Here is a 16401-nt window from a genome sequence, read left to right on the forward strand (position 1 = left end):
CGAATCACACAGATTGACGTTGATTTTTCTTCTCGATCGTTCACACAAATACGACCGTCTTCGTCTTCTTCTTGATCGTTCACACAGATACGATCGTCTTCTTCACTGTTTGATTGTTACACTATTGCAATCCATCTTCTCAGGTGGGTTCAGTCTTCTTCCTTGTTGCGCTCGTCTTCAGTTCAGTTGTCGTACTCTTCTGTTTGTTTGCTCGACTGCCTTTTTTTTCTTTCTAAGACTGTGTTATATTAAATTAATTCTCACTTCCTATATTTTCCCTTCTTCACGATGACATCACATTAGCCTTCCTTTTAATTCTTTTTGACTTCACGTAGATTTTTTTACCACCTTGCTTGTATGCTTAGTTTTCTTTTATTCGATGATGCGATGACTTTTCAATGAGCAGCTTGCTACGTTTCCTTCTTGCTCTATCGACTATCTTCTTTATATCCCGCTCTGATACCAATTGTTGGACTTAATTGGGTCGAGCAACACGAACAACACCGATAATTTTGTGAGAACTCCTCACGACTCTTCCAATATTATTAAGAACGAAAACCACACACAATACAATGACCCTAAACCATCTATTTATACTAAAACTATAACTTGCTCATCAAGAAACCTAATTAGACTCAAACTAGGAAACTATATAAATTAATAATAATAACCAAAACTTATTCCTAATTTAATAAACTAAACCGACTCAAACTCAAACTCTTTTAACTTTTAAACCTTTATCAAGATTAATCCTTCAGTGACAACTCTAGCGAACTCCCATTGAACTTATTCCGGTGGTGTTGGAACTGTGCGTGAATCCGTTGAAGGTGAATGTTGATAGCAACTATATATATAGTCGTTTTCTAGCCGTTAAGGAGATTTATTTAAAAGAAGTATTAACTCTATTTTGACACTAAATTGACACAAATTCAACTCTGTTACATTAAAAAAAATTGAAACTTTCTTCTACTCTTCTACTCGTACCGGAATCATGAAGAATGAATTCGCTATTGATCGAAGAACATCTATAGCATTTTATGTATATCTTTTTATGTACTTGACCACATTAATGTCACCGGTGCAACGCGCGTAACAAAGAACAATGGGCGATCTTAACATCTAGTTTTAACTTAACAATAAACATCTTGTAAAAGTATAATCAGCCACTAATAAATTGCATATGGGCTAACATGGCTTGAATTATTTATTGGAGAGCAATTAAGCCTACACTGGTGGAGTGTCGAATATTATAATTCACAATTCATGTTGAAATCTGGGTTTAAAGTTTATGCCTTGGACACGTAAAGTGTCCCACTAAATTTGACTAATTCTTGATCTTGCTTCTCATTAAAACTGGCTTTTCAATGGTTCCTTGACATACCTATAAATACTCAAAAGATGCATGCTCTATCAAGTCTACAATTTAAAAAATAAACATACAAACATACAAAAATGTATTTGCCTCTAAAATTTCTTGTTATAATTCTAGCTTTCATCGCTAATCAACATGAAGCAATCGCTGCGTACATGCCACCATACACTTCCATAGTAGTTCCAGTTAACAAACATACTGATGCTGCTAAGCCTCTCTATAGTGTTCAAATCATGACAGCCTATGTAAACATGCAATTCTTGCATGAAAACTTCCTTATAGATATCGATGCTCCCTTCATATGGCACGACTGCATTGTGCAATGGAACATATATCCAGGCAGTTGCCCTAGCAACACACTTTGTGCATCTCCTATTTCTTGTGAAGAATATCAATGCACAGATGTTCGAACTTCTTACTTTTATAAGAATCCTTATTGCCATCCAGAAACCAATAGTTCGACGTTACCTGGTTGGGGATTCTGTACATGCCCGGTCAATGTGGTAAACCCTGTGACCGGTTCATGTACCCAAGCCCTTCTCAATTATGACGAATTCACAGTCAACACAAGTGATGGTAGAAACGCTTTTGATGGTTTTTATGGTGCATACCCTAATGCAGCATGTGCTCCTTCTTCATCGTTTGCATCATTTCCTGCGAATGTTTCTGGTGTCATGGCGTTTTCTACCTCGCCTTACGCCTTCACAACTTACTTATATGAACCTCTTAAAAAAACATTAGCTCTATGTCTTCCAAGCAAGCCGTCTGCCCCTGGGGTTCTATTCTTTGGAACCGGTCCTTATTACCTTCTTCCCCAATCAAATGTCGATGTAAGGAGCTATCTTTCGTATACTCCGTTGTTAAAGCATCAAGATTCTTTTGGATACTTTATTAGTGTCAATAGCATTGTAATTAAAAAGAGAACTATCAATGTTCCCGTGAATACCACCACCAGGCTTAGTACAATTGACCCTTACACCACTCTCAGAACAGATATTTATAATGGTGTAGTTAGGAGGTTTTCAATGGTTACAAAACGATTGCCTCTTGCAAAGCCTGTCGCACCCTTCGGCCTTTGTTACAATTCCTCCACCACTGGTTTAAGAGTTCCTGATATTGATTTCAGCCTCCCAAATGGGAAAAAGTGGACTGTAACTACAACTAACTCCATCAAGCAAGTAACAAACGAGGTGGCGTGTCTGGCATTTGTTGATGGTGGTATAATGAGTGAACCTGCAATCGTGATTGGGACGTTTCAGTTCGAGGACAACTTTCTAGAATTTAATTTAGAGAATTCTACTCTCGGGTTCAGTTCATCATTGCTACGTAAACAAACTTCTTGTGCGAACTTCAATTTTACGCTTATCCACGGTCCTTAAGCTAAAACGAATTGTATAGCTCAACAGTCGATATGCTTTATGAATAAAGATTTCTTGTTTAAATATATGTGAATTCAAGAAATATATAAGCCTCTAATCATGATGTCTCCATTTATATCTTATTAGGTTTGTAACCCGTGTATTACATGAGTTGAATACATGAATTATTAGATTAAATAAACGATAATCAAGATTTAAATTATACTGGTTGTTTCAACAAACGGATGATTCGCAACTTCATCGTGTAGACATCGTTTAAAAGCAAATCAAGCGTAACCTGCTTCTCATGAAACTTAGAAAAACCAAAGCATTAATCTTATCTTGTGGTTAGAGAGAAAAACATCCCCATCTGCTCATTGGGTTCAAGCAGGTCAACAACACCATCTTCATATTTACCAAATTAAATGTTCGTCATTTCTCTAAGTATACAATCCAAACACGACGAAACAGATTGCATAATTCAGGACATTTCTCTAAGAATACTAAACACGACGAGATAGATTGCATGATTCAGAACAAACGTATGCCGAAAAAAAAAACTCACACCGACCAAAACAATAACTGTTTTCAGATAATGATAACATCAAATCCGCAACCATCCTATCAATCCCATCCATAGCAATGATAACAACAAATTAAAAGATTAAAATCGTAGCAAACCTGATTTAGCTTTTAACAGCTAGCAGAAAGTTCCATATACATTCAGTTTAACTTTTCTTAATTGATTTCATTAAAAATTTACTTAAGTCCTAACAAATTGGTTAGAGTAATATCCTCAAGGAATTAGAAATATCATTCTTAAACTTTGTGACAGATCTAGAACAAAAATTCAGAGGTATCCCATTTTTTATTTTGGATGTAGGTGTATCTGAATACATAACACATGAGAAGAGTTTTTTTTTTTTTTTTCCTCATTTCGCATGAAAGTTGAGGGGTATCTAGATAATGAGTGATACATGATTAATCTCAGCATGTGTTCGAACGAATAGTCAAGTTGACTATTTCAACGGTCAAAAAGTTAGAGCTAGAGTGTTCATGTGATCCAACACAAACTTAATAATGTGTCCATATGGATGAATTAAGGAAGCTAACAATCTAGAAAATTATACTTAATTAAAGAGTAGATGTAAGTATATATGTAACTGTGGTTTGGCTTATAGCCAGTAATTTTATCGATTTTTGGTTTTCCTATTATGATGTAATTGAATTAGTGTATAGTTTACATAAAATTGGTTGTGACCAAACCATTTTAGATTAATTAATACAGAGATTTAGATGAAATTGGTTAAGACCCATTGAGTTGAAAATGTACATTAAAATTTGCTAATCAGACTTTACATGTCGATATGAGATCATATAGATAAATAGATTGAGAATTGATTGATAAGAGTGAAACTTGTGCATTAAGTATGTATGAATTCTTATATTTAAGGACTATGTCGATTATATGAAATCTAGTTATTATACTTTTATAAATGTTAAACTCGTTTATGTTAGGGATATCTATGGATAGCAAGATTTTTGTGGTCCGATCATTGTGACCTACATACATATAATTCATTTATTTAGACAACAAGATTAGAGTAAACTAGTGAACAACTTGTGCTCGATATATGAAGCTCTAACTGGTTTATTAATTATTAACTATCAATCAAGATTCGAGCTTGGGTTTGAGATTGGATAAGATCAGCACGATTCGAATTTTAAAGAGTAGATGTGAAGTAAAACACTAACACTCAAAACACTTTGGCTTGTTTACACTCATGGTAGCAATGGATCGATACCTAGAATTATATATGCAAGTTGTGCCTATGGCCATGTTTGAAAGTTTATACCGCAAGATTGTGACATGTTCCATGGGTTGATGTCTCTTTTATAACAAATTAATGGTTATATGACCTCAAAAGGTAAGTTTAACATCAAATACTATTGTACTCTATGCCTTGGACACGTAAAGTGTCCCACTTGATTTGACCACATGTTCACATACCTATATAAATATATGTTGGATATATGCTCTTTCCAAAACTACAATCATACAAAATGTATTTGCTTTTACAACTACTTGTTATAGTTCTAGCTTTCATCTCTCTTGAACATGAAGCTATTACTACTCATGCTCAACCATACACTTCTGTAGTTGCTCCGGTTTTCAAACATACCGACGCTGCTAAGCCTCTTTACAGTGTCCAGGTCATGACGTCACCCGATCATACCAACCAACTCTCGCATGAAAACTTAATTATAGACATCGATGCTCCCTTCATATGGCACAGGTGCATCGTGCATTTTGATACGTATTTTACCCATTGTCCTTCCAACGAGGTTTGCACAGATCCCGTTTCTTGTGAAGACTATCAGTGCACAGATGTTCGAACACTTTACTCTTATAAGAATCCTTCTTGCCAGCCAGAAACCAACAGCTCAACATTACCTTATTGGGGATATTGTACATGCCCGGTCAATGTGGTTAACCCTGTGACCGGTTCATGTAGCCAAGGCGATCTCAATAATGACGCTTTCATGCTAAACACAAGCGACGGTTGAATTGTCGGTGTAGATTTTTTTAATTTATATTATGGCGCATTCCCTAATGCGGTATGTGTTCATTCTTCATCATTAGAGTCCTTTCCTACAAATGTTTATGGTGTCATGGCGTTTTCTACCTCGAATTATGCCCTCCCAATAAACTTGTTAGGACCTCTTAAAAATACGTTAGCGCTGTGTTTTCCAAGCAAGACGTCTGCCCCCGGTGTTCTATTCTTTGGAACCGGTCCTTATTACCTTCTTCCCCAATCAAATATCGATGTAAGAAGCTATCTTTCTTATACTCCGTTGCTAAAACAACAAGATTCTTTTGGATACTTTATCAGTGTCATTAGCATTGTAATAAAAAAGAGATCTATCAATATTCCAGCAAACACCACTACCAAGCTAAGTACAATTGACCCTTACACCACTCTTAGAACAGATATTTATAACGGCGTGGCTAGTAGGTTTTCCAAGGTTACAAAACGATTACGTCCTGCAACGCCAGTCGCTCCATTTGGCCTTTGTTTCAGCACCTCCACCACTGGTTTAAAGGTTCCTGATATCGATTTCAACCTCCCGGATGGGAAGAAGTGGACTGTTTCCACATCTAACTCTATCAAGCAGATAACAAACGATGTGGCATGTCTGGCTTTTGTTGACGGTGGTGCAACAAGTGAACATCCGATTGTTATTGGGACGTTTCAGTTTGAGGACAACTTTCTTGAATTTGATGTACAGAATTCGACTTTTGGGTTCAGTTCATCATTGCTAAGCAAGAAGACTTCTTGCGCAAACTTCAACTTTACCAACAGCCCGTAAACCGATAATGAAATGTATTGTTCAATGCTTGATCTGCTTTCTGAATAAAGTGTTCATGTTTAAATATATGTGAATTGAAGAAATAACATGTTTTTATTTTATTTTTTCTTCTCTCATTTGTTCTATATATTGATTAGTTAGTTTGAAGTAAACATGAAATATTTTATACGAACACATATATATGAAGCATATCAAACAGAATTAGAAAACATGGTTTAATATTAAAACATAACGTACAATAGGCAAACCATAGAAGCATGACATGTTTCCCATATTAAGAAAATTCATACCGGTTTATAGACGATAATGGTACAGGATCCGAAACAACACTGATCAATCAACCAAACAACGAAAACATGATTTACGTGAGTTTAGTAAAATTTTCTTATTTAATAAGATCAAATCGAAATGAAAATACATATACATGGAGATTGGATATTTATATTTCCCTTACATTCCCGCCACATCGCGCAGGTTTCCTACCAGCAGAAGATAATACAATATAATTTCAGAAGATTAAACGAAATTACCTTTACCAAGACAATTTCCTCGCGTGCCTTCACCATGATGTGGTTCTTGAAGAAATCACCAAAGAAACTAGAGAGAAACCAGAAGAACTATATAGAGAAACTAGACCAATTTCATATTTCATTCATAATTTAAGACAAGAACTTCATGTCTTCATGGCTAATTATATAGCCTACAACTTGACCAAAGAATCGATTGTTAAAAGACCCACTACTAGTCTACTACCACTAGCCCACTATATTATGACTAAATTAAGAGACATGAAATATAAGACAAACCGAATACTAAACACAATAAGAAAGACATAATTGGTTGACCCACATAACTATTATCACGCTCATTATGATCATGCATAACTCAATAAAATGCAGAAGGAACAATAAATATAATAAAAAGTTTAGAGGATAGTAGAACATGTTGAAAATTTTAAAATAAATAAATAAATAAATTTAAAAAAGACTTATATAATGTTTATAAAATAATTTCATATAATGTTTGTAAACTAAAAAATATATTACAAAGGATTTTTTTTTGGATATCATAGAATTCTTAGGTAATTTTTTCTTTAAAGAAATTATTATTTATTTTAGATTTTGTTTGATCTGTCGGTATTATTATATAAAATGCTTTTTTGTTTCATGGTTCATCGGTAATCCCTTGATAATCCCTTATTTTTGTTTTTAATTTCATGATTTTATCGGTAATCTATGGTAACCATCAATAAAGTTTTCAGTCTAGTAATAATCCTTTCGTGATGACTGAGGAGTCGATGTAACAATGGTTTGACTGGAGCGGGTGTCTTCGATTATTGTTATTCTTACTATGCGGAGTTGACTATGTATAGTTCACAAACAATATAATCTGAGTTGTTTAAACCCATACTAGCAATGAATACATAGAACTATTTACTCAACTTGTTTATATGGCGATGTTCAAAAGCTTATAGCGCAAGATTGTGCCATGTTCCATGGGTCGATACCTCGAATCATTTAATCAATGGTGCAAGTGGCCATGTTCGAAAGCTTACATAACAAGAACTTGGCATGTTCCATGGGTCAATGACCTTTTCCGGTAAACTCATGGTTATATGACTCAAAAGCTAATCAAACAAAAAGTTGTCCTTTTAATGAATTTAACACAAAAAACTAATGTACCTTATGCCTTGGACACGTAAAGTGTCCCACTTAATTTGACCACACCTTGGACTCAATAAACTAATGCATTCTATGACTACAAACATAGCAAAGTAAAGTTTTAAGGTTTATTGTGTCACAGTATACCAGGTAATCAAATTTCTTTTCTGCTTCCAAAAATAATAAAAATATAAAACTACAAACATAACAAAGTAAAGTTTAAGGTTTATTGACATGCCTATATAGATCTGATGGATGCTCTTTCCTAAACTAGAGTCGAGAAACAGAACAAACAAAATGTATATTGTCGAAGCACGAAATGAATCTTACCTGATCCATGACGATGTTTCCACGGATTTTCGAGATGAACGAACCACGTCTTGATCTTCTTCTTCTTCTGCGGCTGCGCCGGCAACCTGCAATGTCGAGACCTGCAATGGTTTCGGGGGTGTGGAGGCGACTGCTAAGATATCCTGAGGATTTCTTGTTCACAGACACAAAAAGTGGTGGTGGCTCTTACTGAGCATGACCCATGATAAGGAGGTGGAGACCTCCTTATATAGAGTCTCATGGCCACCATCATGGTACCCTAATGGGCCTAGCCCAGTTAGGGTTACCTCCACAAAACCCCCTCGGCCCAATAACATCGTATTAGTCCATGTAATGAAATAAGCCAAACATAATAGATTTAGGGTCGTAGGACCGGGTTTTAGTACCATACCCCTACAAGCCCCCCCAAGTCCAGTGTTGCTCCTGGGCGCGCAAGCGTCTAGGTGGAGCGCTGGACTTTATAAGGTGTGAGGCGGTTTTTTCCCTTTTCTTTGGCCTTGTCTTTATTGTCTGAGTTTTGAGAGGCTTTCTTCATGATGGTGACATGTTGTAATAAAAGCCTGCGCGCAAGGCGACTTACAAGCTATAATAATAATGAAGCTCGCGCGTGAGGCGACTTACGAACTATAATAATAATGGAGCTGGCGCGAGAGGCGACTTACGAGTTATAATAATAATGGAGCTGGCGCGAGAAGTGACTTACGAGCTAAAATAATAATGGAGCTGGCGCGAGAAGCGACTTACGAGCTAAAATAATAATGGAGCTGGCGCGAGAAGCGACTTACGAGCTAAAATAATAATAATGCCTGCGCGCGAGAGGCGTCTTACGAGCTTAGAATAATAAAAGCCTGCGCGCGAGAGGCGTCTTATGAGCTTTGAGAATAATAATTGAGCTGGCGCGTGAGGCGACTTACGAGCTGTGAAATAATAAAGAAGCTGGCGCGCGAGGCGACTTACGAGCTATATTAATAGAGCCTGCGCGAGTGGCGACTTACGAGCTAAGAATAATAAAGCCTGCGCGCGAGAGGCATCTTACGAGCTGAGAATAATAAAAGCCTGCGCGCGAGGGGCGTCTTACAAACTGTAGCATAATAAAGCCTGCGCATGAGGCGTCTTACGAGCTAAGAATAATAAAAGCCTGCGCGCGAGAGGCGTCTTACGAGCTTTGAGAATAATAATGCCTGCGCGCGAGGCGTCTTATGAGCTGTGAATAATAAAGGCCTGCGCGTGAGGCGACTTACGGGCTGTAAGAATAACAACAGCTTGCGCGCGAGGCGTCTTATGAGCTGTGTGAATAATAAAGGCCTTCGCGCGAGGCGACTTACGGGCCATAAGAATAATAACAGCTTGCGCGCGAGGCGTCTTATGAGCTGTGTGAATAATAAAGCCAGCGCGTGAGGCGACTTACGGGCTGTAAGAATAATAACAGCTTGCGCGCGAGGCGTTTTATGAGCTGTGAATAATAAAGGCCTGCGCGTGAGGCGACTTACGGGCCGTAAGAATAATAACAGCTTGCGCGCGAGGCGTCTTATGAGCTGTGTGAATAATAAAGACCTGCGCGCGAGGCGACTTACGGGCCATAAGAATAATAACAGCTTGCGCGCGAGGCGTCTTATGAGCTGTGTGAATAATAAAGCCAGCGCGTGAAGCGACTTACGGGCTGTAAGAATAATAACAGCTTGCGCGCGAGGCGTCTTATGAGCTGTGAATAATAAAGGCCTGCGCGTGAGGCGACTTACGGGCCGTAAGAATAATAACAGCTTGCGCGCGAGGCGTCTTATGAGCTGTGAATAATAAAGCCAGCGCGTGAGGCGACTTACGGGCTGTAAGAATAATAACAGCTTGCGCGCGAGGCGTCTTATGAGCTGTGAATAATAAAGCCAGCGCGTGAGGCGACTTACGGGCTGTAAGAATAATAACAGCTTGCGCGCGAGGCGTCTTATGAGCTGTGAATAATAAAGCCAGCGCGTGAGGCGACTTACGGGCTGTAAGAATAATAACAACTTGCGCGCGAGGCGTCTTATGAGCTGTGAATAATAAAGCCAGCGCGTGAGGCGACTTACGGGCTACTTTATGTCACGCGCCACTTGCTGATGTTGCATGCACGTGCGCGTAGACTTTGGTTTTGTGTTATGCGCCACGCGTAGATGTTGCGTGCGCGTGCGTGTAGACTGTGACATGTGCGAGCATGTGATGCGTAAGCATGTGATGCGTAAGCATGTGTAATATGCGTGAGCATATGTGATGCGTGAACATATGGTATGAGGATTCCCAACCCCTAAGTTTGGCGTGTAGCCATATGGGATCTTAGGAGAATTCCCAACCTTGCAGTTTGGCGCGTAGCCATATGGAATATTAGGGGGATTCCCAACCTTGAAGTTTGGCGCGTAGCCATATGGGATATTAGGAGGATTCCCAACCTTGAAGTTTGGCGCGTAGCCATATGGGATATTAGGAGGATTCCCAACCTTGGCGCGTAGCCATATGGGATATTAGGAGGATTCCCAACCTTGAAGTTTGGCGCGTAGCCATATGGGATATTAGGAGGATTCCCAACCTTGGCGCGTAGCCATATGGGATATTAGGAGGATTCCCAACCTTGAAGTTTGGCGCGTAGCCATATGGGATATTAGGAGGATTCCCAACCTTGAAGTTTTGGCGCGTAGCCATATGGGATATTAGGAGGATTCCCAACCTTGAAGTTTGGCGCGTAGCCATATGGGATATTAGGAGGATTCCCAACCTTGGCGCGTAGCCATATGGGATATTAGGAGGATTCCCAACCTTGAAGTTTGGCGCGTAGCCATATGGGATATTAGGAGGATTCCCAACCTTGGCGCGTAGCCTGATGCGCGCATGCACGGCGATAGAGTGGTGACTCGCAAGTGCGTGTGCATGGCGGAGGTCTCTTGCGCAAAACCCAGATGGTGGTTTCTGCGGCGGCACATGCACGGCTGCGGAGTGAGAACCCCCGGGCGTGCATACATGGCGGCGGAAGTCTAGTAACTTCTGGATCTGCAATTTAAGAGTCAGATCTGCAACTTTAGACCTAAAATCCAGGTCTGTAATCTAGACCTAGATCTGTAAATCAGATCTGGACAGATCTGAAGACTCGGAGCAGATTTAAAACCATCACAGATTCGGAGATCCTGAATCACAGATTCACAGATTCGGAGATCTGATCATTCAAATCACGGATTTTCCTTCTTGCCCAGATCTGGAAGCCTCTTTTTTGATCTATGGATCTTTTTGAGCTTTAAATAGAACAAGCTTTGAAGTCTTTTTCTGTAAACTTCCAGATCTGCGTTTTTCTTGGGAGAGATCTGACAGCCGAGATGAAGATCGAAGGGCAGTTCGTTGCCGTCCCACGGATGGCGCCAATGTCGAAGCACGAAATGAATCTTACCTGATCCATGACGATGTTTCCACGGATTTTCGAGATGAACGAACCACGTCTTGATCTTCTTCTTCTTCTTCTGCGGCTGCGCCGGCAACCTGCAATGTCGAGACCTGCAATGGTTTCGGGGGTGTGGAGGCGACTGCTAAGATATCCTGAGGATTTCTTGTTCACAGACACAAAAAGTGGTGGTGGCTCTTACTGAGCATGACCCATGATAAGGAGGTGGAGACCTCCTTATATAGAGTCTCATGGCCACCATCATGGTACCCTAATGGGCCTAGCCCAGTTAGGGTTACCTCCACAAAACCCCCTCGGCCCAATAACATCGTATTAGTCCATGTAATGAAATAAGCCAAACATAATAGATTTAGGGTCGTAGAACCGGGTTTTAGTACCATACCCCTACATATATGTTTCTACAACTACTCATTATCGTTCTAGCCTTCGTCTCATTTGAACATGAAGCTACTACTTATGCTCAATCATACACTTCCGTGGTAGCTCCGGTTCACAAACATGTCGATGCTGCTAAACCTCTCTATAGTGTTCAAATCACAACGTTTCCTGTAACGTGCAAGACTCGTGAAAACTTCCTTATAGACATCGATGCTCCCCTCATATGGCACGAGTGCATCGTGCAATGGAACATGCATCCTGGTAGCTGCCCTTCTGACACACACTGCACATCTTCTGTATCGTGCGAAGAATATGAATGCACACATGTTCGAACTTCTTACACTTATAAGGATCCTTCTTGCCCGCTAGAAACCAATATCAGCACTACGATGCCTGGTAATTGGATACACTGTACATGCCCAGTCAACGTGGTTAACCCTGTGACTGGTTCGTGTGGCCAAGCCCTTCTCAACTACGACGAATTCTATTTGAACATAAGTGATGGTAGAAATGTTTTTACCGGTTTATCTGGCGCATTCCCTAATGCGGCATGTGCTCCTTCATCAACATTTGCGTCATTTCCTGCAAATGTTACTGGCGTTATGGGATTTTCTTCCTCGCCATACGCTCTCCCGTTCAACATGTATTACCTTGTTAGAAATACATTTGCTCTTTGTCTTCCAAGCAAGCCGTCTGCCACTGGGGTTCTATTCTTTGGACCTGGTCCTTATTATCTTCTTCCCCAATCTAATGTCGATGTAAGAAGTTATCTTTCTTATACACCATTGTTAAAGCATCCAGATTCTTTTGGACATTATATCATTGTCAATAGCATTGTAATTAAAAAAAGATCTATCGACGTCCCCGCGAATACCACTACCAAGCTTAGTACAATTGACCCTTACACCTCTCTTAGCACCGATATTTATAATCATGTGGTTAGGAGGTTTTCCATGGTTACAAAACGATTACGTCCTACAAAGCCAGTCGCACCCTTCAGCCTTTGTTACAACACCTCCACCACTGGTTTAAAAGTTCCTGATATCGATTTTAGCCTCCCGGATGGGAAGAAGTGGACTATATCCACAACTAACTCTATTAAGCAAGTAACAAGCGATGTGGCGTGTTTGGCATTTGTTGACGGTGGTGCAATGAGTGAACATCCAATCGTGATTGGGACTTTTCAGTTCGAGGACAACTTTCTTGAATTTGATCTACAAAATTCAACTTTGGGGTTCAGTTCATCATTGCTACGTAAGCAGACTTCTTGTGCAAACTTCAACTTGACGCTTATCAAAAGCCCTTTATAAAGCTAAACATTCAACAATGTGCTTTCCAAATAAAGAATTCTTGTTTACATAATATGTGAATTCAAAAATAAATAACCCTTCAGTCGTATTCTCCATGATTCATTACATCTGGGAGGCTAAAATGTGTAAGGTTTTGTTTCTTACTTAATAAATGATAAAGAGGTAAGATTTTGTTTCTTACTTATTTTATAAAATGCGTAAAAATACACAAATGCGTAAAAAATCAACAAGTTAATGAAGTACGTGGATGAAAATGGCAATATTTTGAAACTACAGGACTCAAATGCGAGAGAAACTTTTCTTGATGAAACAAAAATGAGCAAATCACATAAACAAAAATGACAGCTTACTCTAATAGATACTAAAAAGAATTGTAGAATGAATAGTAGATTTGTGAGGGAAACATTTGTTTGCAAAATGTAGTTGTGAGAGACTTTAAATAATAATTTTCAGTTATTTATTCACAAACTTTTGACCGGGTCTGTGACTTCAAAAGTTAATTTTACGTATTAAATCAATTTTATTTATTCAAAAAATAATTTGTGATCGCTTTGTTACCGACATTTAAATTCTTGTTTATATTACTTTTTTCTTTTGTGACCACGCGTTTTGCTACCAAAATTAGCGACTTGTGATTTCGGCTGAAGTTGGTCATTAAATTAGCAACTGAATTTTCTGTTGCAAAATTTTATCCCAAATTCCGAGTTCAGGTGTAGTGGACTAGTGGTGAATACTTTGTGACATTCGATCTGCATGAAATTCTATAGCAAATTCCAAGTCAGGTGATGCTAGTCACTTGCTTGTGTGTTACTTACTAACAACGATATTCCCATATTAAAAATGACACTTCTGACCACTGACAACGTATCTGAATTAGATCAATTAATCAATTAAAAAAGACCATTTGTAACTAAACAAAATAATTTTCCACCTTGAGTAACGGTGGCAATGTACCTCGAACCATTTATTAAGCCGCTGCCTTTGGTCATGTTCTTGTTTGACATTTTGGTCATAGCATGTTTTAATATTTGCTTTTTTGTGTCTCGAGACTCCACGTATGTGTTTATATATCCATGTTGGGTGTGAACTCTTGCTTTTGTTACACCCTTACTCAATCCTCAAACCTTTGACTTTTTTACTTAAGGACAATTAAGATGATCCTTAATTACTTGAATATTTTTTTTCTATTTTATTGCCCAACTAGTCCCTCAATCCAGTTTCAAACATGTTAATAAATTTGCTTGAAGTCCACACTTGAAAATATTGAAACACTCAAAATTCAAAAATGCTTTTGGTATTACAATTCTTAGTTCTCCTTCTAGCTTCCATACTTCAAGAACATGAAACCTTTGCACAATATGTACCACCTTACTATACCATGGTCAGTGCAGTACACAAACACACTGATGTTGTTACTCCTCTCTATAGCGTTCAGATCGATACTTTCCACGATATCACACGAACCACACCCGCAAACTTCCTTATAGACATCGACGCACCTTTAGTATGGCACGACTGCAACCCAAAATGGAACAAACGTCAAGTCAGTTGTCGTCCCATGTACAGTCGTTGCTTCTCTCCTGTTTCATGTGAAGATTTTCAATGTACCAAGGTACGAAGTTCTTATTCTTACAAGAACCCTTCCTGCTCTCCTGTAACCAACAGTTCAAAGTTACCTGGTTCGGGACTTTGTTCATGTCCCGTCAATGTGAAGAACCCGCTTACCAAATCGTGTAGCCAAGCTCTCCTCAACTATGACAATTTAATATTTAACACAACTAACGGTGTAAATCCATATAATCCTATCCAAGTTTCTATCCTTAATGCTGCATGTGCTCCCTCTTCCTTCTTTAACTCCTTCCCTGCAAACGTTACGGATGTCATGGCGCTTTCAATGTCCCCATACGCGTTCCAGGCGTTTTTCAATCAAGAGACTAAGAGAATATTAGGTCTATGTTTGCCTAGCCGTAGCAAGTCATCGACTCCTGGGGTTCTATTTTATGGAGATGGTCCTTACTACTTTCATCCACACTACTCAAATGTGGACATAAGGAGTATTCTTACTTATACTGCATTACTAAAGCATCCACATTCATTTGGATACTTTATTGGTGTCAATGCTATTGTAATTAAACAAAGATCTATCAATATTCCTATGAATGCAACTACCAAACTTAGTACAATCAAGGCCTACACCACTCTCAGAACCGACATTTACAATCGCATGGTTTGAAGGTTTTCCAAGGTCACACAACGGATCCCTCTAGCAAAACCAGTCACACCATTTAGCCTTTGTTTCCGGACCTTCATCAATGGTACCCGAGTCGTACCAAAGGTTCCTGACATCAGTTTCAGTCTCCGAGATGGGCAGATATGGACTGTATCCACGGTTAACTCCATCAAACGCATAACAAAACATGTTTCATGCCTTGCATTTGTTGATGGGGGCGCAAGAAGTGAACATGCAATCGTGATTGGAACATTTCAGTTTGAGGATAACCTTTTGGTGTTTGATTTAGAGAATTCGGCCTTGGGTTTTAGTTCTTCGTTGTTAAAGAAGCAGACTTCTTGTGCAAACTTCAACTTCACGTTCATACCACATACAAGAAGTGTATTCGAAGGAAGAACTTAGTAGTTAAATTGGTCAATCTTTTCGTTGTATGTGATCTTAAGCAATAAATAACACTTCTACCAATTTCTTCAATATTTTTCTTGTACTTCTTTTATAAACAACTTTTTCCACCTAAAATCATTCAAACCTTGCATTTGCATCAAACTTAATTGATCATTATTTACGGCTAACAGACAATGTATCTGAATTAGACTATTTAGTCAATAAATGACTAGTAATATAGTAATTAGTTAAGTTTATGTTTTGCAAAAGTCTTAATCACTAATACTTTATGTATATGTTTTCTTTAAAGTATAAACGCAAAAATGAAAATCTAAAATAATGGCAAGCACTTCCAAGTCTTCCTATATAAATATGTTGGATGCTCTTTCAAAACCTACAGATCCAAATATGCTTTTTCTTCTACAACTACTCGTTATCGTTCTAGCCATCATCTCACATGAACATGAAGTTATTGCTGTTTATGTTCCACCATACATTTCCATAGTTAACAAACATAAGGATGCTGCTAAGCCTCTATATACTGTTCCGGTCGTGACATCCTATGTAGACATGCAATTCTTGCAAGAA

General features: G+C 38.7%; 2 protein-coding genes and 2 pseudogenes across 2 annotated transcripts; all 4 read left to right on the forward strand.

The window, feature by feature from the left end:
* Nucleotides 1-1452: 1452 nt before the first annotated feature.
* On the forward strand, nt 1453-3052 carry LOC143532900 (gamma conglutin 1-like). The gene has a single exon (XM_077027811.1). It carries the CDS (start codon nt 1453-1455, stop codon nt 2749-2751), a length of 1299 nt encoding a protein of 432 aa, XP_076883926.1. The 3' UTR covers nt 2752-3052.
* Nucleotides 3053-4444: 1392 nt separating this feature from the next.
* On the forward strand, nt 4445-6159 carry LOC143532901 (chitinase CLP-like; annotated as a pseudogene).
* Nucleotides 6160-11903: 5744 nt separating this feature from the next.
* LOC143532926 (chitinase CLP-like) lies at nt 11904-13199 on the forward strand. The gene has a single exon (XM_077027829.1). The coding sequence runs from the start codon at nt 11904-11906 to the stop codon at nt 13197-13199; it is 1296 nt and encodes a 431-aa protein (XP_076883944.1).
* A 1285-nt stretch (nt 13200-14484) lies between these two features.
* On the forward strand, nt 14485-15831 carry LOC143532927 (putative aspartic proteinase GIP2; annotated as a pseudogene).
* Nucleotides 15832-16401: the final 570 nt, after the last annotated feature.

Source organism: Bidens hawaiensis, unplaced genomic scaffold (assembly GCF_021521415.1).
Source record: "Bidens hawaiensis isolate Kalapana, Puna unplaced genomic scaffold, B.hawaiensis_p1.1 tig00009570_1, whole genome shotgun sequence".
Taxonomy (NCBI): Eukaryota; Viridiplantae; Streptophyta; class Magnoliopsida; order Asterales; family Asteraceae; genus Bidens; species Bidens hawaiensis.

Excerpts from the sequence above, each read along its gene's own strand:
- LOC143532900 (XM_077027811.1), top strand. The coding sequence starts at position 1,453 with ATGTATTTGCCTCTAAAATTTCTTGTTATAATTCTAGCTTTCATCGCT.
- LOC143532926 (XM_077027829.1), top strand. The coding sequence starts at position 11,904 with ATGTTTCTACAACTACTCATTATCGTTCTAGCCTTCGTCTCATTTGAA.